At 42.6% G+C, this 25,732-nt stretch overlaps 1 protein-coding gene across 1 annotated transcript; it reads right to left on the bottom strand.

The window, feature by feature from the left end:
• Positions 1–14,047: 14,047 nt before the first annotated feature.
• Positions 14,048–25,373, bottom strand: LOC103062046 (aquaporin-6). The gene is made up of 4 exons (XM_088138536.1): positions 24,986–25,373; positions 20,121–20,279; positions 19,166–19,246; positions 14,048–16,265 (listed from the first exon to the last, which is right to left on the bottom strand). Exons 1-4 carry the CDS (start codon positions 25,343–25,345, stop codon positions 16,071–16,073), a joined length of 795 nt encoding a protein of 264 aa, XP_087994662.1. The 5' UTR covers positions 25,346–25,373; the 3' UTR covers positions 14,048–16,070.
• Positions 25,374–25,732: the final 359 nt, after the last annotated feature.

The raw sequence follows: 25,732 nt of genomic DNA, 5'->3' as shown, positions 1-25,732 counted from the left end.
AACTTCCCTTATAGTTATAGGTCCATTCATAATCTGTCTTTGGTTTTCTGTAAGCCTTGATAAATTTTGTTTTTTTAAGTAATCATCTATTTTTTCCAAGGGAATATCATGTCCTTTATATAAGTTATAGTGATATTGTTAAAAAGTTTTTTGTATAGCCACGTTATCCGTTAATACAGTATCTCTCTCTAAAGTTTCAAAATCATCTTCTTTTGTCTTTTCTTAATTTATACACTAACCATTTCCCTGGTTTGTTCGCAAATTCAAAATTCTTTTGCTTAGCATAGTTCATATTTATTTCCATTTCTCTTATTGTTAACATAGATAACAATTGCCATAAAAGTTTAATTTGATGTGAAATGCTTGTCTTTCTTGGCATTTTTAAAAAATTCTTCCTCTTTTCTTTTTATCTCATCCAAAATAGCCTGTGTTTTATCTTGAGTCCTCTTTTTAAATTGAGTATTATGTTGTTTAAAATAACCTCTAATAAAAGCTTTACTTGTGTCCCAAACCATTCTTAAATGAGTAGCTTTATTTAAATTGCTTTCAAAGAATTCTATTAATTTCTTTTTGCAGTCTTCCCCTATCAACTCTTTTTGTAATAACTTTTCATTTAATCTCCATCTGAAAGAAGTATGTTTCCTTTTAAAAAATCAAGTCTTTAGTAAAATCTCAACTTTAGAAATCTTAACAGCCAAATTTTTTGAGGTCCAAATCATATCTATTCTTGAAACAGATTTGTGTCTTTCTGAAAAATAAGTATATTCTCTGGAATTACAATTTTTCTGTCTCCATACATCCACTATGAGTTTGTCCACCTTACTAAGGCAAAAACAAACAACTCTATGGCTTGGCATTAAATGTGAATTCTGCCTCTGTTTTCACTGTTTCCTCAACCAACTGCAAAATATTGTTATGTTAGATGCGAACAAACATTACATATACAGAGATATTTTATTTTTTAAAAAAAAAATCTTAATATTTTTTCCTTTAAAAAAGCAATCTCAGAGACCTGTAGCTGAACATTTTGGAAGTATGAAAGCTGGTGATCATTAAGTTCTGGCTTGCAGGTTCATCCCAGATGTGCTGCTCCAAAACTGCAGTTAGAGGCATTCTGCCAAATGCCAGGGTGCCCCTCAGTGTGCCACGCAACTGTCGATCAGGGCAGATTCTATCAGGATGCGCCAAGAACTCATTTGTCAGGCATCACTCAATGGGAGAGGCAGCCACACTTCAGTCCGTTGTGTTCCCCACCAACTGGAACAGTCAACGCTCATTGAGGAATACAGTAGTTGGCGGTGGGAGTCCATCCTCAGCCAGACTCCCTGTTGTCTTTGGATTACTTTTCAAAGGAAACGGACGGAGCCCTGAACCCCTCTCCCTGCAGCTCACTGGGGTTGCCCAGCTGCTTTGTTGGTGAGCAAGTGAGGATTCCAGCCAAAACCCCCCTCTCTTGGGCCTTTGCTCTCTGTGTAACCTCCGCCCTCCAATGAGCATGGTGCCTTCAGCAGGCAACTGGGAATGGAAAGCCCTAGAGGGAGAGAAATATAATTAATCACTATAATTATTACTTAATCCAGTTGTTCCTCTAATTGCTTTTGTGAGTGAGAGTGATAATTAGTAAAGGCGAAGTCCTGCATAATTGCCATGTAACCACTAAACAAACGGTGGAACGGGGAAAGCTGGCAGGTCCCCAAGAGACCTGGGGAAGGAAACAGCAGGGGGAGCTCATAGAGAGTTATTGCAAGACCTTAATTACATGGCCCATCAGACAGTCTTGGGTTACAGCACAAGGCAGACTGTCCATGATGCTGAAAGATTTCCAGCTCTTTCCAGTCTGGCCAAGACTGAGACGTTCAAATTGATCTCACCCATCTCAGTTTTGTTTGATTTGTTTTTTCCCCCCAGAGAGAATGATCCAAGAATTAGCTGCAAGGTCTCATCTCAGCCAACTGCTACCATTGCTCGGGAAGTGGGTGGGTGTGATTTCCAACTGTATAACAAATCCACCAGCATCCAATCAGACACAGCATCGAAGTCAAGTATGAATAGAATAAAACCCCAGCTTGTTGCCATGGCTAAGCAGACCCAGGTTTATGCACTTGAAAAACTGAATCTGTAAGTACAGAGGGCATTCTCCACTGCTCTGGTGGGAGGAACAACTCTTCTCTGAAAGAACTAAAATGCCCTTTCCTTGCTGTTTGAAAAATAACGTTCTCAGAGAAATAAATGCTCTTTTTTGAAATTTAAAATCTTGGTCAGCAACTGGATATGCCAAAGGAAAAGCAGTTCTAAAAAGAGTTGAGGCTACATTTTTCTTTCTCTGGTGTTGCCTAGGCCTCTAATCCCTCTGGTAGTTGGTACTTCGCTTTCTTTGTTTTCCTGGTGCCTAAAAAGAAATTATGGGAATGGAAGGAAAAAATGGGGAGGGGGTAAAATTGTAGACCAGGTGGGCACCCCATGGGGCCCTGAGATTTGACTCAAGGACATTAGCTACCTACCTCCATGGTCTTCAAAAGTAAGCTCCACTGAATTAGAGAGGCTGTATCCCCAGAAAACTGCATCTAGGATTGCAGCCTGAGTAAGTGTTAGAGCTGTGCGCCCTTCAAAAATGGTGTAGAAGAACCCTTTGGACCTTACCTGAGGAGCATACCCCTCTGCTAGTCCTTCAAGCAGCCTGGCTTTTTTCTGGGTTTTGTGGCTGCTTTATGAGTCACATGAATGAGCGTGGCAGACGGAGGTCATGCTGATTCAATAGTGGCAGAGACACGTGGTGTTTCTACAAGCTTGAAGCACTTCCTCCAAATCAGTTTGCTTCTGGGAAAGGGTGGATACCAACTAAGCAAATAAACATCTTTGAAGTGACCCATACTTAATCAATATCAGTCCTCTAACTCATAACTGGTATATCAATTGTTATTGCTGGGATTACTATTATACCATTATTACTACTACTATTACTATTCTTATCCTTGAATGTGGCAAAGCACCATAATTCAAATACCTAAATCTCTGCCTCAAAGAATTTATGATCTTACTTTTTACCATTAGGGAAAGAGGAATGAGAAGGTTCAAGGCATTCCAAGTTCAAGGGATGAATCAATGTTAGTCTCACACGTATTTAGTTTTGCATTTCAGCTGAAGCTTAAAGAGTTGACCAATTTGCACTCAGATAAATTATGAATCAGTGTGGGTGTTTGATACATGTGAAATAAATATTTAAAACATTACCCATGGTTTTACTGGGTCCAAATGGGAAACTTCTGGCTGTTGGCAAGATGATTCAAATCAGCCTATTTGTGCCTTTCAAAGGAAATAGCCAGCACTGGCCTTTACTTCATCTGTAAAACTCTGTGCAAGTAAGCTGGCATAGGATTCAAGATAACTCAAAGTGGGAACAATGTGAAACTATACAGAATAGTTTAGAAAATGAAGCTGGTTACAAAATATTCAGTTATGTCACTTCTAGCAGACATCCCCAAATGATGTGTGTGCATTGTGACCTATCAAGCAAATACTGTACAGTCCACCAGCTGACAGAATACCTCTGATCAGGCAGTCCATCGTACGAAGTGAACCTCAACGTTCTTTGAGCCTTTGAGAGCTGGCTTAGGTTGGGGACCACAAGGTGTCCAGACCTATACCATGCAAAAACCTGAGGGGATGGATGCAAATCTGGAGTGAAGTGAACTGAAGGAAGCTTAGCTCAGCTGTGCTGGTGGAGCCCACAGAATTATTTATGGGAATATTCAGGGACATCTTTTTGCTTTGACTTCAGCTGAAAGCTAAAGAGGGACATAAATCACAGAGCAGAAAAATGGCTGAGTGTAGCATTAATAACAAGGAAGGTCAGGGTTGAGGAGACATCAGAGGCGTGCTTTTCAAAGAGCCTCTGCTTGAGCACCCAGCACCCAGGCCTGCTTCATTTTTCATTCCTTCCCCGCTCCTACCTTCCCACTCTCTATTTCAACCTATCCTTTCTGCAGGAAGCACGGACAGCATGGAGAGCTCCTTGGGGTGTTTGTGCATGGACTTCCCCAGCCATTCTTTCCATGAAGAATGAAGTTTGCTCCTTGCTTGGCTTTTTTCAGTTTGCAGAGTTTTTGGCCACCGTGGCATTTGTTGTACAGGAGACTGGCTCTGCCTTAAATTGACTTTTTGCCCTCCCAGAAACCCTTCAGATTTCACTGGCCTTGGTCTGGCTATTGCCATTCTGATTCAGTCTCTTGGCCATATCAGTGGGACACATGTCAACCCAGCTGGGCCAGGTCCCAACCCAGCAGGCCACCTCCTTGTTGCACAGAAGGTGTCAATGCTACAAGCTGTGGCCTATGTCATGATGCAGCTGCTAGAAGCAATGACTGGAGCAGGGATGATACACCAAATCTTTCTCTCACACACACTCAAAATTGGCTGTCAATTGCGTAAGGGTGACTGAGAAACCCATACAATATATGTCCTACTAAATTCAGCAGGACTTAACTTCTGGGTAAGTGTGCATAAAATTGAGCCACCTAAAGCTCCCATGAGAATAGAGTTATGTTCTACCTGGTGAACTACTCCAATTGATCACCGTTTTGTGCTCTTGAGTCATTACCACCCTTGCTAATTTTAAGCTCTGAGACAATCGGATTTCAGTGTATAACATGATGCATTATATAATGCAGACTAGGCAATCTGCTTTCTCATAACCTCAGGCTTCCCCCAAAACTTTACTGTGCCACCCAGTTGCTCCCCAGGTTGCCACCAAATTGTAAGTTTTAATTACAAGGAGAAAATGGCTAAATAGATAACCTTCTCCAGTACTGTAATACTCCCTATGGGACACCAGTCTTTTCTGGATCTCAGTACTACAGGCAGGGAGATGGAAACTGATGAGTTTATATAGATTAAAGAAATTTTAATATGGCTACAACAGAGATCAAATACTTAGGACCAGAATTGCTACAATATGTACAAATTCTATTCTTCCTCAAAAATGAAGCTGTAAAGGAAATAGTTTATGCCCTCTTACTGATTCTGAAAGAATAATTCTTGAAGTAGAGGTAAATACTAGAGGAGCAGTGTCAAAAATTTATGATGTATTATTAAATGCAAACTCAGGCCTTAAAATATCTGTGAGAATGCAAGCTTGATAAAAGATTGGAGATAAAAGATTGAATGCTTTATGGAAGCAGAAACGGATGAGATTTGCCCCTAGAAAAATTAGAAAAACTTCTCTGAAATTAATATATTGATGGTATTACACCTTGGTTCTTAAAGCAAAAAATTTTTAAAAATTGAGGACTCTGTCTCCAGATTGTTGGAAGGGAATACGTTACAAAACTGGAATATATCAGTATATTCAGGGGGATTGCCCAAAAATCCAACCATTTTTGTGGAGAAAATAATATCTTTACACCACCAGTTCTAGCCACACCAGAATTATGTATTTTATCAGTGTTTGAAGGAGAAAATGAAAATATTAAAAACAAAGACACAATAAGATTTATGACAGAAAAAATATCTATAGCCTAGACATTGAAGGAGGCTTGGATTCTAACTTTAGACTTTTGGTGGTATTCCAGATTATTACAAATAGTTTTAATGAAAAAGCCTTTGGAACCAAAACATAAAATGCAGGGTATTAGGAATAACTTTTCTTCTACTGTATTTTATCAGGTGGAATTTGTATCAGGGGTTTCTCTTATCAGCTTTTTATTTGCTCGTGCATTTTATTTTATTGCATTTTGGTGATGTTTTAGATGTTCGTTTTATATGAAGGTGTTACTTTTTATAACACCGAAAGAATCCGTAACAAATATTTAATTTAAAAAAGGAATAATGTCCCTTTTAATTTAATTTGGAAAGATTTTATTCACCTTGCTAAAAATTAAGAATCAAAAGCCATTTGTGTTCACTGATGAAGTGGATTTTAGGCAGCGAAAATGATTGATCATTCTAAAGAGGAGAGTTTAAAGAGTGTGTCACAAACGAGTTATGAATTATGATATATGAATTTTTATTTAATTATTTGAAGTTCCTAATTATTTTTAATATCTTAATAGTTAATGGTGTACTTTTAAAATTGGTGTTAATAAATAAATGGAAAAACATGGAGATTAAATACAGTAATCATATTCACTTTTAAATCAAATTAAATCAAATGTGGTTTTGTCCTGGTTTCATCTGGCTTTTATTTATTTTATTTGCTGGATTTATATCCTGCCTTTTCTCCAGGAGCTCAAGGATTTGAATTTTGATCTCCCAAATTCTGGTTCAACACCTTTCCCTCCCTAACATGCATCTCAAAGATCAGATGCAGCATTTGGCCTAAAAAACAATCACATACGCCTTCCATAGTTTTTGATGACTGTACCAAATATGGAGCTGATCAACACACTGCCAGCTATTTCCTGCTGCTGGAAGGCACCTCTTGGCTCTCCATAGAACTGGATACTGAAATCAACAGCTGACATCTGGTGTGCAGAAATGCCAACAGAGTTGCTGGAGAAAATCTTTTTCATAGATTCCTCTGTAGGAGCCATGCTGCCAGAGGAGGAAAAAACCCTAAAATCTATAACAGCAATAGGCTTATAGAAGTTTACAAAGTCATTTTAAGATTTAGAAGAACAGTTCATCAGCTGGAAGGTCAGGATGAAAATGAGGATGAAATATATGTGGCTAAACTTTGAGCCACAGAAATCCACGCCCAATTTAATTCCCTGGATCTACAATCCACTGTACTCAGATCTCTGCCCCTCTTGGTTACTAACTATATTCTCTTGAGCATCTCTGTTAAAGAGAACAATCACAGGCGAAATTCAGGGCTCAGTTTTGGCCTTTTTCTGGAGCAGAAATGGCATTTGCCAGCATAACGAATGGCTTGCTGCTAATTATGGAAGAGAGCCGCCAACCTGGGCTACAGTCATTTGGGGCAGAGGGGCTGGACATGTCCATCTCCAGTTTAAGTCATAAGGACAAGAACAGCATTGATCAGTATTGACGGATGCCTGTTAATTCCACCTTCTTCCTAAAACCAGTAGCGCAGAGTGTTCTTTCAACTTCCGCTCCATAGCCAGGAAGCTCATGTAGCCGTTTTGTGACGATCTGAGCAACATCCTGGATTGGGTTCTTTGCGTGACAAGCTGATCTCAGCGCTTGTTTATCAGTTCATTCCACATGAAGATTATGCACGTGAGAGAAAATAAGCTTTGTGAGTTTTGTATTGCTTCAAAGACTCCCATAACCTGTTGACTAAAGACAATCATTCGCCATCCTGGGAAGTGATGCCTTTTCTCTGGTTTTGCTCTCTTAGGAATGACTTCCCTGTCTCCAGCCCACAACAAGCTTTCCTGCAAGGTTTCTCCAGCAGAAGGTGTAATTTGCAGTCTCATAACAACTTCCTCCAATTCTCAGCATCTGGGCCACCATATAAACATGCTGATTCTCCTCCTTCCCCTCTTGCTCAAACCTCGCTCAGGGAATTGAGAGATACCTTTTTGTTTCCCCATTCCCGGCCTTAAACCCTACATTAACTGGTAGCTGTGTCTTTGCTGTGGTGAACGTTGTCTTTGTTTTTCTCTTCTGTCTGAATTTGTTTTTCAATTTTGAAGTAATTGTTTGTCTTCTTTTGACACAAGATGTTGTGTGTGAAGGGGGCGAAGCTGCCTCTTCAACATTCACTTCTCTAGACACTGTTACATGGACAAACCGCTTTGTCTCATCAGCTTAGAGCACCTTTCCTCACCTTGGTGTCCTCCAGAGTGGTGGCTGGGAATTATGGGAGGTCGTTCAACTCATCTGCAGGGGCCAGAACTACCAAGCATGGCTTCCGAGGAGACACGTTTTATTTGATTTCTCTTGTCTCTTCTCTTGGACCACTGACTGAGCTATAGCAAGCGCTGGCTCAGTTTGAGGTACCAGCATGAGATTACTCCATCTTGCCCTGCCAGGGATCTTCCCCTCTCTGTCAGAAAGAACAGTTTGAAAAACAACATGTGCACGGACAGGAAGGGAACGTCCTCAGCTGGTGGTTTCTGTAAGAGAGCAGAGGAATGTTACTTTGGGAAGCATATCTGGTGCTGAAGCTTGAAGCCTATTGACTTATGAATGGTATGTAGCTTCTGCAATCTTGGGATCAGTGTTGAAACTGTATGCAAAATCATATATAAACCCAGCCATCCCACTGAGGCTCACTTTTGGGAGATATCTCACTTGCACTTTTCTTCTGTGCACAAAAAACTTTTGCGGTCTCTACTCCTGGTGTGTGATGATTGGCTATTCACATACCGGGTCAATGAGCTCATTTCAGGGACAAGAAGTTTAGCTCTGTTGTGAACCTTCTTTGCCGCTCCCATTACTGATCACACATGGATATTGAGGCTTGGTATGGGGGAGGCAGGACTACCTTTGGCATGATAGAATTTGCACCCTGGCCTTGCAAACCGTAAGCTGTTCCACAAGGCCTTTCCAATGGCAGGGCAGTTGCTGTACGCGTGGTTGCAAAGCTGCCTTTTTGCAATGCCTCCTCATGGGTCTCCTCATTGTGTCAGCTGCAGAGCAAGGCCACAGTGGGAGAGGCGGTGACAGTGGAGCTGACGCTGACCTTCTTGCTGGTCCTCTGAGCCTCTGAGGACGGGTGGCATGGATTCACCGACCCTCTTGATTGGCCTGGAGATGAGTCCCGTTTCAGTATTCTTCTGTGGCTGCTGGGGAAAAGCTCTTCGCAGCTACTTCATCTCCCAATTTAAGAGTCTCAGCTCCTATGCACACTAAGGCTCGGTCCTCTGCCCCACCAAGCTGTGTATAAAAGGAAACAGGTAGGTTTGTCCTCCTAACACACTAGGCTAGATTAAACAGGGGCGAATGGTTTGTTTTGAAGCCTGTCTGGGAATCCAGTCATACACTTAGCATCTTGTCTGAATCCGTCATATTACTGTATGCAGAACCAGGAATTTGGTTCCTTCATGCATATATCATAAGAATGGTCTGGCACTACAGGGAACCAATATCTAGAAGGGGTAACGCCTCAGAAGAGTTCCACGTGACAAAGCCAGTAGTTCAAGCCTCTTAGGTATCATTCTACCAACCACAACTCTGTGTTTCAGGTTCTTCTACCTTCCAGAACAAGAAAATTGTCCTCTCTGGGAGATCAAGATATGAGATACCTTATAGTCCTCATTTAGCAACTGCCTCATTTAGCAGCTGTTCACAGTTATGACAGTGATGAAAAAGTAACTTTATGACCAATCCTCACATTTAGAACCTTCACAGGTCTGTAAAGCAAAGGAAACCTGAAGTAAGATCTTAAGCACAGTTGCGGTTTCACTTAGCAACTGCTTCACTTAATGACTGAGTTGCAAGTCCCAATTGTGGTAGCTAAATGAGGACTACCTATAGTGAGCCAGATCTAAATGGAATATTGTCAACCTTGAGCGAGAGTTGCTCACTTCCCAGGTTTTAGATCAGATTTCCCCAACCTGGCCACTCCGGGGGTGTGTGAATTTCAAAAATTCTCACAAATGGGAGCCAAATTCCACACATCTGGAAGATGCTCAGTTTAGAGTAGGCTTTTTCACATGAAGATCTTTCCCAGCCCTCCTCCAGATGCCTCAAATATGCAAAGTGTGTGCTCCTTCACTGAGCTACATTGCCTCCTCTAAATCTTATGACTGTGGAGATGAATTCTTCCACTTCCTTATGAAACATTGGAACAGATTTTGCTGTTGACAAATAGGGATAAATCAGCAGCACCGCTCAGCAACTAATATCTATTTTATTTTGCATCTGTTAGAGAGGTTCATTGGGTGAAAATACAGAATAGCACCATCTCCATGATGGTACAATGGGAAGGGCTACCAGATCTAGGCTGCCAAAAATCTAGACATCAAATAGAGGCAGCAAAAAGATGGTTTTCTGTACCTCTTTGCTGCCATCTAGTGGTTATCTGTTTTTTTCTAGCCCAGATAAAGAAGCCATAACTAGGGATGAGAAACAGCTTTCTCAAAAGAGACTTACTACTACACAGCCTAAGCACTGTGATCTGTGCCTCTGATTTCACTAGGCCTTAAACATTGTTTGCACAGAGGACATTTTTTCAGGTTGCTTCTTCCTTGATTTTGGGGATGGGGATGATAGTGTGCTAAATGTTTGGAAGCTTAATGCATATACTGTATCTCCTGAAAACCATGCTCTTGGAGAGTGCTGAGGGCCACATGCATCCTATGGATGGTTCTTCTCTGAAGGACATACGTTGAAAACAGAAAAACGTGGGTTGTCAGTGAGAAGACAGTTTCCAATTCTTCCAGCAAACCGGAACAGGAAAAATAGTATGATGAGCTTTTCCCAAGTTTTCCAATGAGGATCTGGGGCCTGCCAAATATACCTATTGGGTCTGCTGCTAACCCTAACCCCACATTCTGGGAGGTGCAGTCTCAGTACATGTATAAGAACAACCAAGTCGGGAAAGATGGCCAAAGGTAATTTCCAGTAGAGAGTCAAACCACCGAAAGTTATGCAGAGTCACGGAGTAGACCAGCAACGTGCTGATTCAGAAGTAATTTTTAGTCAGGATGGGGGACGGGCTGGCTTATCAGAAGGAAAGGAAAATGTAGCAGGCTCAGTTTTCTAGTCACTTGCTAGAAGAAACATGTTCTTCATCTGATGACACTCATCTTGATTATTTTGCAGATCTGTTTCACTGGCTGCTCCACAAATCTTGTTTGGTCGTTTGGCTCTACTGTCAGAATGGGGAACCTGTAGCATTGCTGGGTAAGTCATATTTAGGTCTCAATTTACCCTGCAACTGAAGCAACCTAGATAGATATTTTCCCTGCCTATACACAGTCTCCCCTTTAATTATGGCCGTTTTCCAGGGCTCTAGAAATGGATGCAGGCAGGGAGAGAAGAGAGCTGCTGTGTTGGTTTCAGGACCTGGCATATGGATGAACAACCAGTGCATTAATTAGATGCAGACAAACTTAATTAAAGTTGGTGGCTTATGAAGTGCAACTGTTGATCATGATATATGAGCTTTAGCCTTACCTTAGGGCTGCTTATTCAGTCTGTTATCTTGGGATAATCATTCCTGAACCTGCTTCAACCTCTAATTTGCTTATATGCTCAAGTGATGAATTAGGAGTTGAAAGAAGGTGAAAGAAAATGAGTTGACCTTGGAAGGATCAAGGATCTTGCCTTGCCTTGCCTTTAGCTGGGGACAGGAGGAGACAGAAATCCAGTGACTTGAGAATAATCCAGTGGTGCAAGTCCCTTTAGAGGTCATTAAGGCAGCCGAAAATGTGAACGTTTCTTTTGAATCTGGGCCTCCACTTCTGTTTGTTTATTTGTGGCTTCCAAGCCCAGGAAGGGGTGTAGCAATGATGTTACTGGAGGGTGGGAGCTGATGTTTTCAACCCTTTCCTAGAGAGGGGTTGGTGATTCCCCTAACTTCAAAATATTGTAAGTTTTAATGTATCTATTTTGAGACTGATCTCATTTTAAAAAACAGAGAATTGTTCCATTGAAGATCACAGAAGCAATAATCAGCCTCAGTCTTGTCACCAGACAGGCAGAGATGACCAGCTCCTCTGGGATTGGGGGTTGACTTTCATTTCACCATCTGAATGCCTGTCCTCCTTGGTTTGAACCAGTAGAGCATGCTTCAGTTCCCATCTGGGTAATGTCTACAGGGAATCACCAGAAGTCCCAGAGTCTGGAATTTCTCCCATCGGTGCTGCCCACCGACACAAAGGACAGGTTTATCCTGAAATCTCCTTCTTGCGCAATGAGTAAGTTCTGCTGTTGACATCAGTCTCTGCAACAACCTGGAAGAGCAGTTTTGAAATTCCAGTTCCTAAAGCGTATCTCCAGCCAAGGAAGTTCCATTGGCATTTCTGAGCAGCCACGGACACAGAAGGAAATAGATGGCTATAGAATGTACCCTAAAGCAGAAGTGAGTACTTGGGGCATATTGAGCCATTTCCAAAGTTGTCATAGGTTGTATTCATCCATTACGTTTAACTAGGTCAATTAAGAGCAGCTGCATTTATACAGTGTGCAATCTTCTTGTGTATCTTAGCACGTTGTACAAATCCAACTCACTAGGTTAGCTTTTGATTCAATGTAGTGTACGAACCTAGAAAATTAATTCAGAAACCCAGTTGTACCATCAGAATGTAGCCTTAGAAACAGTCATTTTTGATGAGACAGAAGGGGACAGTCGTTAAACACATGGGGAATAATAATATTGTTACTTAATTACTTTTATTTCACCCTGATTTCATTTATGTTTTAAATTTAATTTTTATCCTGGCACTGCCCACTTTTTAGAGTAGGGTCTCCCTCCAATAGACCTGTCAAGACCAGGTGTGATCCTTGGACCAAAATAGGTTGTGCATCCCTGCTACATAGCAACCTCTTCCAGCTGGGAGCTCTCCCCAGATTTTGGACTCTTCCTGCCTCCATTTCCCGAAGAATATGGTTTGCCATTTTGGGTAGCATGAACTAAGCAGAAGTGGATTTGTACACAGCCAGAACACTCCAGTGTCCCTGAGACTATTCATGCTGTGTCAATAGGAGAAAATTAAGTTTGACTTCTGAGCAAAACCTTCCTCAATTAGATGCTGGCATCAGAAGAGAAATCTATAAAGCAGGGTGAAAGATTGTGTCTTAAATGGGACCAATGAAGGAATAAAGGCTCACATTTGGCCAGGCTTAGATGCAAATTAACTTTTCCTACTGAGCTTGACTGTATGGGTTTTAGGAAGCATTACCTTTTTGACTCAGAGGAACCCTGTAAACTGGATGAATGTAACGATGTTGTCCCTGATCAACCTTGGAACTGAAACCAACTTGCAACAATTATAAAGCTGATAATCTATTACCGTAACACCACCACTTGAGAAAAGCTCCATGCAGGCAGCTATTCAACAGCTGGATTTTATCCCCGGCATTATCTTTTTCATGCACACACACACACATAAAATTTCCTGACTGGGGTGCTGGTGGTGGTGGTGATGAATGTGTGAGAAAGATGCTAGTTCCAAGACTACACTTGATCTAGCTTAGTTGTAAGGAATCTGAAGCCCAGATATTTCCAAAGTCCAGGTCCACTCCTGGTTCACACAGTTAAAGGTGAGGATTGCTGGAAGCTGTACTTCAGCGATATCCAGAAGACTAGAGGTCCCCATTTCTGATTTATTGGCTGGTCTGAACTCTTACCCATGAATTGCAGTTGCTCAGATCTGAGCAGACAGTCAAGTGCCAAACTATTTCAGAACTGCAGCACAAAATACTACAGCAGATTTGGGGTGAGGGGGAAAGGACAAATTTATTTCACGTCTAATAGTATTCACTGTAATACTGAAACAACACATTTCTGAAAGATGTACAAAATCAGGGAAAATATATTAAAAACATAGACCTAAATTAAAAAAGCATGAACGCTGGCTTTTGTCGGGTGTTGGATAGGGTCACTGTTGCTCCCCCAACTTCATCAAAATATCATAAAATGTTGGATTTCAAAATTGTTCTGAAAAAAAGTCACTTTCTACTGGAAACATGTTCCTCCTTCTCCCCCCCAAGACTCAGTAATGAATCAGAAATTTCATCTCCCACCTGCATGAGGAAAGATTAGTTACAATATCACTCATTGCCTAAAAATGTTGAAAGACCAGGCCTATTTTTTTATGCCAATGAAGCAGAATGGTGGGTGGACGTGTTGTATTTTGGGCTCTGTAGGATCTACAGTCTTGTTCTTTCTTTTTTAGCTTGAGTAAACGTTGGAGTTTGGAGACAAGGACTCGCCTACTACAGCAATTATCCAACTGCAGTTGGGTAGGGTGAGAACTTGGACCGGCTGTACAGGCCTCATTATTCTAATGCGTCAGTTTGAATTTTTTAACAAAAACAGTTTGCAATGTACACTTATTCAGATGCATCCCCCCACCCCATATATATATATATATATATATATATATATATATATTTGTCTGAGATTTTGTCTAATATAAGCATTTTGGCCTAATTTGTCCAAACTATTTTACTCATGTCAGCATTTTCATATCCTGTCACCATCAGCTGGACACTCTCCAGATGGAGTAGATTGAGAATCCTCAGCTACTATGTACTGCTAACACCCCTAGAGAGGCCAAAAGTGAGCATCACAGCTTCAATAGGATTCCTTTTTGTCTACGTTTTTATTGGAGACCTGCATCATACATTTTAGAGAATTTTAAAATATATTTGGATTTCATGTTGCAAGTACAAAATTAGTTAAGTTTGCCTTTAAATGTAAACCAAGAGATTTTTTTCTTAAACTAATGAGATCTAGAAAAGAAATAAGAATGTCAGATGGGATCTAAGTTCAAATCCCAGATCACTCAATAGCCCTGGGATGCCAGTTCTCTCTCACACTAGCCCACCTCACAGGATTATTGTAAAGAACACTTAGTGAAGGGAAAAACCAGCTGCCCCACAGCTTCTTGGATGAACGATGGTCTGGAAATAAATAAATTAATGACATAAAATCTGGAATACATTTGGTACCAGCTGAACACAGGACTCCATTGGTTCCTGTGTCTTGGAAGACGCTCAGCTACTGTCCTCAGCTGAGAGTTGAATCACCTGCTTTCAAAAGAACCCCAATTTAATACCCTTTTTTTGATGAAAGCCTTGAGTGTCGCGTCATTCTGAGGTGTGATGCTGATAGACCTGACTCGCACGAAACATTTAATATTGAGCTTAGAGTGCACTGACAGTTTTTCTCCCCATCCCATTACATAATCAAAGGTTCACAAGTTCTGGGATCATCAGTTTCTGGAAACCAGCTGTTATTGTCATTGTTGTTGCTAGAGTCAATAACAATCTGTTATTGTTATAGTCCACAAAGTGCCCTTGAATGGGTTAATTCAAAGAGGTGAGGGCTCAGCAGCATCTAGCAGACTGTGACTGATCTTGGGAGCTGAACAGTTGAGCCTGGTTAATCCATGGATGGAGAACCAGCTGGGAAGTCCAGAGCTGGGAAGTTAAAAAAAAAAACATCCCAAGGAAATTGTAAGTCATCAGGAGCTAAGCTCATCTCAGAGGTAACATTGCTACTTTTTATTGTATGGTGGGAGAAGAAGGGTGAAACCTTTTGTTCATCCTAAGTTTAGTACACACTCACAGGTTGTATGCAGGGTCCTCACACAAAAGAAACTTAGATTTCATTAAATGTAAATGAAATCCATAAAGTACAATTGGTGTGATTATTCGCCATATAGTTAATATTTCCTTCCTATAAGAATCCAAATGAGAATTTGATGGCAACTTGTGGTAGGACCCAGGGCTATGTTCAAAATGCTCAGGGGCTGCAGGTTGGATACAACTCTACTAGGGATCCAGCAAAAGGCTCTGAACAGTTTTCATGTATGTTTCGGGCAGTTGAAGGTCTAGGCTAGGCAGTGACTCCATTTGATGGGATGAAGTTGCTCTATTGAGGGAAGCTTTGTCTGGAAGTGCAGTATGGAGGTTCTTAGAAGCACAGGGAAAGTTCTCAGTGACAAAAAGATTCACAGGTCAAGATCCTGCCCACGCCTCCTTGCTTGTTGTTTCCAGAAATGTAGGGATGGAAGCATAATTTTATGCAGCATACCCTTATGGTGATTTATGCTGTGTGAGACACTGCATTGGTAAAATGGTTCATTCATCAGCTAAGGATCCAGCCCCCATCCAGGCTATTTATCTAAGTAACTTTTGCTTATCCTCTGAAAAATGTCTGCCTAGAAAAGGATAGGTTTGAACCTCAAGCAAGCTACTAGTCTGGCACTGCAATTCGTAGCTGTCATATTCATGTTCACTTGATGCTGAAGGCAACTGTTTCCATTTCCTGCATACAGTGCTTAAGATGTCCACAGGTCAGCTCACAATCACGTGGTGACACAGATCCAGCTCCTGTGAGGCTCCTCTTGCTGCAAATACATTGAAATCCACAAGGCAATGCAGACTTCAGAGAAAAGGCACCTGGTGCCCTCTAGTGGCTGGTTATGGGACTACCACTCACCGACCCAGCTCTTGCTGAGCCCATCTCTTCTCCACAAGATCCAAGGAGGCTACAATCTATGCGCCAGACTGGGAAGCGACAATGATTGTTTCTGGCGGTCCCTCTCCTCCTTCAGCTCTTCTCCGTCATAGCTGCCCTTGAGAATAGACAGTCTCTGAGAAAAGGACTTTGGGTCATAGTAAAGAACAAAGTTGTAAAGGACAGATGCCAAGACCGCACCAATTAAGGGGCCAACCCAGAAGATCTGTAAAGAAAGGTCAGAGATAAATTCTGTAAAATCTGTAAAGAAAGGTCAGGATAAGGGCAAGCTGTCATCACTAGACCTAAAAGTACAACCCTATTTGACCCAGAGGCAGAAAACGAGACAAAATACCCTGAAGCTTGGTAGGAATTAAGGCAACTGAATGAAGGTCAGGAGTTCTGGCCAAAGAAACTGAACAGCTTTAAAGCTCCACCTGAAATGAACTGGGTCTAAGCTACTAGACCACATTACTTTCTCCCACGGTTTTCCAAGGTTTAATTCCTTTTCTCTGCCTTGGAGTTAGAATCCAACTCACTACAGCCTTTATCATCTACAACCAGGATCAGGACTGCCTGCAGGGTGTGATCAGAAAAGTCAAGATGGTGGCTACAATGGTGTGATTGAAGCTCTGACCCATTTTTTATGTGCATCACCTATGCAACACATATAAAAAACTGGGTAGAGCTTCAATCACACCATTGTGATTGCCGGCTTGACTTTTTGACTATAACCTGCAGACACCCCTGACCAGGACTGTTATGTTCTGCAATATGAGTCAATCCATCTCTTCAAATATTGTGACATCTTCTGTTAAACGTTGCTGTAGAACAAATTTGACAGCAAAATGGCATGAATCTGTCCCATTTTACTGGAGCCTTTCAGCAGAATACTGAAGTATGCCAAGGATTTCCACACAATACTGAGGCTTGAAACTTGCCTGTTATTAAGTGGGGGGGGAAAATCCCCCCTCAATGTTAGATCAGTATTTCTCAACCTTGGCAACTTTAAGAGGTGTGGACTTCAACTCCCAGAATTCCCCAGCCAGCCATGTTGAAGTTTACACCTCTTAAAGTTGCCAAGGTTGCAAAGCCCTGGTCTAGATGGTCTCTGCCTTCCTGGCAGGATCAAAGTCATGCAGTGTTCAAACTCCCATTCCTGATGATCTCCCAGAGTCAGGGTGCAGCATCAGGTGGAATGCCAGCTTTAACTGGGGGAAGCTAAATTTAAATCCCTGCTGACCAAATTCAGCTTTAAGCTCCTTTAAGGAGAGCTGGGTATGCAAAGAAGGAAAGGCTTGCTTTAAAGCCACAGGCTACTACTGAGGTTACAACGGAAGTAAATGACAAGAAGATAAAGGAAGTCAGATCTGCAACTTCTTTCTCTGCTTAGTTGGGTCCTTACATTTTTCACCTGAATTCATCCCCTGCTGGAAACTTACTTCCAAGGTGAGAGACTTCAGTGAGTGTCCACGCCTGCAACTACAGCCCTATCAAGCTGGTGGCAGGCAGCAGGAGTATGTTGTTCCCAGCTGGCTCTACCGCCAGGCAAAAGGAGGCAACCACCTAACGGGGAAAAGGCTAGGAGGGAAAAATGAGAGAAGGCCCCTCCTTTAGGCCTCCATGAAGCCAGCCTCCTGCCTGTAAAGGCTGTGGGGCTTCATTGTCAATGCTGAAGAAAGATTTAACTGCTAATCCAGTTGGTTTCTGCATGTGGAATGGGGAAGGGTGGGGGAGACATGGACCATCTTGCTTCTGACTCTAGCAGCAACATTTCTTAGGCAGCTCTAATGCCATAGTTCAAAAGGAGATGAAACCTGGCCTGAGAAAAGTATCAGGGCCTGCGATTCGTGATAGAAATATTCTAGACAAGACTCCAACCTTCCACAGGGCCACCAAGGCTTCCAGGAGTAGGAGAGAGCCTGTTTATAGCCCCTCTAGGAAGTCAGGATATTTTTCTTGACAACCACTCAAGTGATTATGTGCCATCATTTTTGACTGCTAGCAACCATATAGACCACCACTAGATGGCAGCAACGACTACAGTGGGGCTTTTTTGTATCTCTCTGCTACCACTTAGGGATCATCTGGAACTCTGTGGCCCAGAGCTGGTTACCCCTACCCTTCATCCCGGGAACTGAAGCTAGTTTATATAACCGCAAGGATGTTGCCTCCTCCGACTTTAATCTTAGGAACGGGGTGGGACCAAACTGGGCTGCCATATGCAAGCAGAAGATGGCCATCATCTCCCAGCTTTAAAATGCAGTTGCTGCCGGACGGAGCCACAGTTAAGACGTGTAAAGAAAGCCCTGATCAACTGCAGGTTTTTGGGGAAAGCAGTTCGGAGAAGCATAGCAGTCTTGCTAGCTAAAATCCCACGGTAGGCTTCCCCCAAAGGGCCTGCCAGCAAGTCCTTGCAGGTGGCTGTGGAGAGCTAACCAGCGCTCCATGGGAGGTGCGAAGAAGCCTGTGCACTTGTAGTAGAGAATACTTACTTTTGTTTTGTAATAGTTCCAGACCACTCCAATTGTTCCTCGGGTTCTGTGATGGAATGATTTGGTGAAGGCCGCACTCGGGGAGATAAGCATTTCCTTAGCCCCCAGCAGGAGCGTGGGAAGGTTAAGAGGATGAGACTGGCACCACCCTAAGGAATTCGCGGTGTTTGCTTGCTGGCTTGGGAAATTTAGATTGAGTCTGGAGAGATTGATGTCAGGTTCAGCCCAAAGAACTCCACGAGACAGTACAGGTCTAGTTCGATAGCTTTTATTAGCTTTCACCCACAAGACAGAATCTCGCCAGACTGAATCTAAACTTCCCAAGCCAGCAAGCAAACACCGTGAATTCCTTAGGGTGGTGCCAGTCTCATCCTCTTAACCTTCCCACACTCCTGCTGGGGGCTAAGGAAATGCTTATCTCCCCGAGTGCAGCCTTCACTAAACGATTCCATCACAGGTTCACAGTGCATGCAATTAAATTCTACTGACATAAAGGCCTTCAGAGTCTGGGCAATTGGACAATTCTTTACCACACTTTTCTGCCTTTTTTTCCCCACTTACCCTCCATTTTTTCCCCCACCTACCCTGGAATAACGGGGGATGAAGATACAGAAAGAAGATTTTTTTTTACCCACTGGTGAAGAAACTTCCCAGTTATGACAGCAGGACCAAAGGATCTGGCTGGATTCATGGAGCAGCTAGTATAGTAATGCTAGGAATGGAAAATCAGAAGAAAGCATTAGCACAGACAGCTCTCGCAGGGTTCCTATTCTCTGTTTCGGTTTCCCACTTCAGCAATTCCATCAGAAGCTTTTTCTCAGGCCCAGAGAACTACCGTGTGAGGATGGAATCCATATAGAACAAGACACTGGAGGAAAATTCCTGTGTGGCTTTCTAGTCTTATACCCGATACTGAAGATTGGAGTTGGGGGCCCTTCCCCCCAAAACACCTCTCTTGCTATAGGCAGGCTCTTCTCTGGGTAAAACATTTGCCAATCTGTGGTGTGCTCTGAGCATTGGGATGCCAGTTGTGCATCCCACCACCCACTGTGGTGGGATTATCTAGGAACATAGCTGTAAAGGTGCAGAATGTTGCCCACCGTAGGATCTGCTAGCTAATTTCAATGCTCTCCCCAAAACACCACTGACATTTTTACATTATATATGGGCAAGCTTTGCAGCCAAGAATCCAGTCTCTGCACCAAGCCCAAGTTATTTACAAGGCAGTTAAGACAATATCTGTTTCATTATTCCTTTCTTCTTGGTTTTTAAGAGCCTTCGGCTTTCTCTGACTAATATAGGGTTGGGTGTATTGTATCTTTTATTTCTAACATTCATTTTCATCTTGCTTTGCATGCGTACTCCCTCCAAAAGCACTTTCCATCATTTTAAAAGCTTGCTTCTAGCATTTTAAACAAAACAAAATAAAACAAAGCCTCCTTGGCTTAGGGCTACCAGATTTGGGCTGCAAAAGGCCAAAGGCTTAGAATTTTCTTTATCTCTTCCCTGCTCTCAAGTAGTCACCAGCCAGATCTGGTAACCCTACTCTTGCTCTTAACTTTCCCAGTGTCTCTTCATTTACTTACCCCAACTAAGTGGCCCAGGGCATCTGAGATGCCAATGATGACAGCTGGGGAACCTGTACTACGCTGTGGATCTGTGGATGCAAAATAGCACAGAACCAACTGGAGGGTCAAGATGAGCTCAACTGCAACAGCTTGTCCAGATGAAACATTGGCCCTCACCTAGGATGGAAAAGGAGGCAACAATGAAAGAGATTTTAAAGGCCTGCAGAGCGATATTGCTGGCATTGCTATGACAGTCGTAAGTGCAAGGACTGGTCGTAAACTTATTATTTCAGTGTCATCAAAAGTTTGAAGTGTCGCTAAACATGGCAGTTGTTAAGCAAGGACTACCTGTAGTCTGTACTAATCAATTGTTGGGCTGATTGTGTAACACTGCTCCAGTCAATGACCTAAATAAAGACTTGATTTGATCTTGTCTTTTTTGAACCCCACCCCCCAGGCCACCCTGCATGAGTGGCAGGAGAAGCAGGGAGAGATGGAGGCAGTTGGGCCTTTGGGGGGAATGGCACCCCAAAGACCCCCTTCCCTCTATGGATGGTGACTGAAAAACTGCTTACTTCTCCCCCTGTCCCCCCAACTTCTTGCCATGCTTGGTAAGAAAAGTGCAGGGAAGGAAGAGGATGAATGGCTCCCATCTGGTTTAACTCTGTGACTCTTCTGCTGCCAGTAACTAGCCCCAAGGGAGGCCTTCCCCACCCCACCTCTTTCCTCCCACCTGCTTCTACTGGGAGAGAACCCCATTCTGCATTGTTAGGGGCTGAAAGTGCAGTTAGCTCACTTCTAAGGCTAGGATACTTTGTGCCAGTTCCCGCCCTTTCCTGCTATTTACTGTTCTGTTCTTTCTTTCAAACCAGGATCACCATCTGTACCTGCCAGGTTAATGAGTTAATCCTTGACAAATCAATTTCGGAGGGGGGAGGTATTCAGTGAAGCAGGGAAGAGAGAGTCATCTCTCCATTATTTCACAGGCGCAACACTCCCCATACCTGTCAGCTTTTGATCATGGATTTAGTGCTGTTCTGGACTAGGACGACCCAATATGAAAGGGGCTGAACCATTCCAGCTTAGCGCTAGTCTAGAAGAGAAAATAGGTTTACTGCTATTTAGCTTATTTAAGATACTGTGCATTTTAACAGAGGGCTAAGTCTGCTGGTCTAGCCATTTGCCAAAAATGGTCTCTCACCCCATCTCCATCCCACATTAAGAAAAGCGATTGGTAGATGATTTCCCACTAGATGGTGATATTGGGGAGCCAGGGGAGAAAAGCAAAGCTGGAAGAATCCACCAATCCTTGTCCTTAACATGCCTTGTACACCATAAACAGGTTCAGTATTTTCCAGCATCCTATCTGTGGCAGGATAGGGTCGTCAGTGGAAATAGTAAGTTTTATGCAGTATAACTTTATGCATGCTCAAGGATTAGTAGATAGATGTCCTACTTGGCTTTGAGAAAGCAACTAAGAAACAGAGATTGGATGCTTCCCCTTGACTGCAGGCTTCCAGAAGATCTTTAACAGAGGCAAAAAGAGGGTTAACTTCTAGAAAAGAAGAGCTGACATTAGGATAAAAGAGTGAACTTCCTCCCTCCCTGCTTCTCTTGCCTTCCACCTTCCATTTTACCTTTTTCTAGGAGTCACCTCTTGCATATAAAACTCCTTCTACAAGTCTGTGAATTTTTGTTTTGCATTGACTAGAATTTTCATCTATCTTTTATTTCAGTATTTACAGGAATTATTTATTTTGTAGTTTTCCATTATTGGTAAATCAAATCCTGATTACTGTGAGTACCCCAAGAAGTAGAGCTATCAAATCTCCAGTGCAAAATCTGAGGACTACTAGAGGTTAGCACCAAAGTTTTAGTGAGACATTCTAGTGGTCATCCATCTTTATGCAGCCTACAGGTTGCAGGACTTAAATTTCCTTAAACTAAATATATTTCTCGTGTTTTTCAAAAAATAAGCATTCCCCAAAATATGTTCAAGGAAACAGTTGGTGGGAATATAGGCTTAGGTATCTAATAACTATGAGTAGACTATATGGTTGATTTCAACATCCACTAAACCAGGGACTGGCAGTATAGCATCCATGTCATCCCAAAACTACACATAAACACAAACTTTAAAAATAGTTGAAATCTTGTGAGATAATGGTTTTCATACTTCATTCTGGAAAATGCTAAAATCTCACAGGATTTTGAGCCTGAATGCCCAAATCTCATAAGATCTGGGAAAGAAGGCAAAACCTTGTGAGGTGTTAAGGGTAAAACTGCCTGCATTTCACAAGAATTCAGCCATTAAAAACATGCTTTATTACTGCTTGTTAAATAGTTGCACATCCCACCTGGTCAACTCAGGACCTGATAACTCTCTAGATCTTGCTGAACTATAACCCAACAAAATCCTGCTGCAAAATTCCAACCTCTGATCTACTCTATTTGCTGAAGGTAGATTCCACGTTTCCTTTATCTACACACCCATCAAGCAAAGAGGTTGAGGAATATTGAGTTGCTCAAGGTCATCCAATAACTGGATGGAGGAAGAGGGCATTTCTAATACAGTGCACAGGAGCCAGCTGTAGTGGAGGAGTCCTCCTACAATGAAAGGAAGCACAGTGGGCAAACTAGACAACGTGGGAAAAAACCACCTTGATATCAAGCAGGAAAAGATTTCCCGGTGGGCTGGTAGTGAGTAGAGGACAATAACACGTGTTCCAGTCATTGAGAAACAGTCAGCGTCAGTACTCATGCTGAGGCAACCTGGTCATGTGGATCAGCCCTGAGTCTCCCCAGTCCTTGCTTATCACATGGACCAGATCAAAAGTCTTGACTTCCCTTTTTGAACCACGTTCAGCTTGTAGCCACATTGTGTTGCTTCTCCTCATTTAATGCTGGATCTCTCCCTCTCCACTACCCCCCTTCTCCCAACAAAGACACTCATTCACAGAATACTAATCTCAAGTCCCCATATATACTAAACTTTTGCAACCACCTTTGATTCTGTTGTCACCATTTACCCGCTCTTTTCCCCACAAATATTATTCCCTTCTTCTATCTCTCACATCAGGTCAACCCTTGCATCTCTGCCTTCCTGCACCTGCCTTCCTGCACCTACCACAAACTCCTTGCCCTCTCTTGTAGCACCCTATGGCTCCCCCACTTATTTCTCCAGCTTCATCCAGTGGGGTAAGACCCCACAGTAGCCAGGGAGAGGAGTCCCCATATATCTTCTAGCATTCTTTTCATTTATTTATTTATTTATTTTCATTTATTTTCCTTGCACCTTTTAGTTTTTCTTTCTCTTTTAGTTTGTATTAGATTTTACTATTATAATTAAAATTCTTAATATATATACATATACAGTATATGTATATATATATATATAGAGAGAGAGAGAGAGGAATAGCCTTCTGCCTGAGATTCGAGGGGCCCCTACCCTTTTAACCTTCCAGAAGGCAGTGAAGACCTGGCTCTTCCCCCAAGCACTGGGCTAGGAGAGGGGGTGAGCCTGGAGGTTGATAGCTGGTTGGTCTGGCACCTGCTAGGGAGGGTTGTTCTGTTCTGTTCTGTGTTCTGTTTTTCAGAGTTGTTGTGGGCCACCTAGGATCACTATGTGAGATAACTGGCCATTTAAGCTCTTTAACTAAATAAATAATTTCTTGCATACTGCAAAAGTAACTTTTAGAATACTTGTAGAGGCCTCCATCAAGCTATAACAGTTTTAGACCTATTAGATCATTCCATCATTATTTTCATATATCATGTACTTTAGCTTGATTCTCTTTTGTAAATCACATTATATGCCCTTCACTGACCTGAAGTAGAACCAAACTGAAACAATGTCATTTGCAGCTGAATCTGAACTGAATCAACCCAAAGTATGCCTGACTCTCTGCTCTGCCCATTATAATATGCAGCTGTTATTTCCTTATTTGCTGCCACATTGATTCCTCCCCATCTTAGAATTTAGAGGGAATGCACGTGAAGGCAGGGATCTCAATTTCTAATTGTTATTGCCCAAGAATGGGCACAATCCTTTTCAGTTTGCTTCCCAGCCTCCTATTTTGGCTTCTGAGATTACCAAGTGGAGAGGTCTGAAGATCTTCAGTCCCTTTTAAGTAGGTCTATGGGACTTTCCAGAGTTTCAGAAGCAGCCTTTAATTTCTGCTCCTTGAAGCTAAAAACCATGCTAATAACACCCAGCCATTTTTCAGTTAATTTTGTCAATCCAATCTAGGGATGCTGGGGGGCAGGGGGGATGAACTGGGGGGCTGTGGTTGCATGAAGTCACCCATTCCTGCTCTACACAGTGCCTCCATGCATTCTGATATCACATAGTGCCTCCACTATCACAATAACCATTTTTACAAAAGTGGAATTGCATGGTATTGTAGCCACAATGAAGCTGCTTTATAATGCAGTGCCTGCTGCAAATGCCTCAGGACATTTTGAGTGTTTTGTTATAACTTATTGTTGGTCTCTCCTAAAGCCCTGCCCATTGGACTCTTCCACCACACCACCATTCCAGCGAATCCTTTCTCTTAATTTTGAACCATCATCAGCTTCTCTCTTCCAATGATTTCCAAGTAAACCAACAAAGAATATGCTTTGCACAGCCTTCTTTCAGAGGATGTACCATCAGCGACTGACTCACGTACAACTATAGCTCTTCTGCCTGGCTTTGCACTGTAATCTAAAACAATCAGTGACAATATTTCACACCTTAACAACCACATCACACCCCCATTTGGTGCTTTCCAAATCCATGACTCCAGTCAATCTTGGTATGCTTCCTGGAACACATGGTGGGCTATTTGAGGACTGTTTCCAGTGCAAATGTCCATGGCAAAGATGCCAACCCAATGACATACCGTGTTGATGCCCAAATTTCCCCGGATATTCCCAGGAGTCACTGCATAAAGGATGGCTGCCCCGACAATGCCTCCAGTCAGCTGAGCCACCACATAGCAGACACTCCTCACCAGTGAGACACGAGAGCCAAGCAGGAAGGCCATGGTCACAGCTGGGTTGATGTGGGCTCCACTGGTGTGCCAGGCAATCTGGACAGCCGTGGCTGCTGCCAAGTTGAAGGTGATGGCAGTCTGCAGGATGGAGGGCGTCTCTGGCCAATCCAGCGCTGACCCCAAGCCAAAAAAGACATAGATGGCAGTGACCAGGAACTCAGTGAAGACAGCCCGGTAGAAGGCTATAGAAAGCAGTTCCTTCCACATTGTGCAAGAAGCCAAGAGCTGAATGGTGTGTGCCTCTTTGTGGCCTCTCCCCTGCTGAGCAAGGGCCAAGGAAGCACTATTTAAATGAGTGAGATTGCAACATTGGGCTTGGCCAGGAAACTGAGGAGAGACTCCTGCAGTAGCTTTTCCTGCCTGGCTATTGACTTGGCACTGCCTCTGCTCCTTAGAACAGGGAAATACTCTTTCTGGGAAGGCTGTGGGCCAGCCACGTGAATCAGGTGCATCAGTCAAGGCTTTTGGCAACACATCCTGGAAAAGAAACAGCAGAGCAGGTCAGTTATGCAGCTTCTTTCCCAAACTGTTGCATCCAAAATCCCATCCTTGCCCATGGAAGCCCATCCTTGTTAGCCAGTGCTGGCACCGACA

This window comes from Python bivittatus, unplaced genomic scaffold (genome assembly GCF_059951505.1).
Source record: "Python bivittatus isolate LINGU-HERP-01145 unplaced genomic scaffold, Pbiv_v1 ctg000220_np1212, whole genome shotgun sequence".
NCBI classification, from domain to species: Eukaryota; Metazoa; Chordata; class Lepidosauria; order Squamata; family Pythonidae; genus Python; species Python bivittatus.
Note: the sequence above shows the minus strand (reverse complement) of the source record. Positions and strands in the feature narration are given on the sequence as shown.

What these genes read in the sequence shown, in the direction of transcription:
- LOC103062046 (XM_088138536.1), bottom strand. Translation starts at nt 25,345, where the DNA reads ATGTGGAAGGAACTGCTTTCTATAGCCTTCTACCGGGCTGTCTTCACT. An exon ending in GAAATTTGGGCATCAACACG is followed by an intron (nt 20,280 to 24,985) that starts GTATGTCATTGG and finishes TTTCCATCCTAG; the next exon opens with GTGAGGGCCAATGTTTCATC. An exon ending in GGAAGTTTCTTCACCAGTGG is followed by an intron (nt 16,266 to 19,165) that starts GTAAAAAAAAAT and finishes CTTTCTTTACAG; the next exon opens with ATCTTCTGGGTTGGCCCCTT.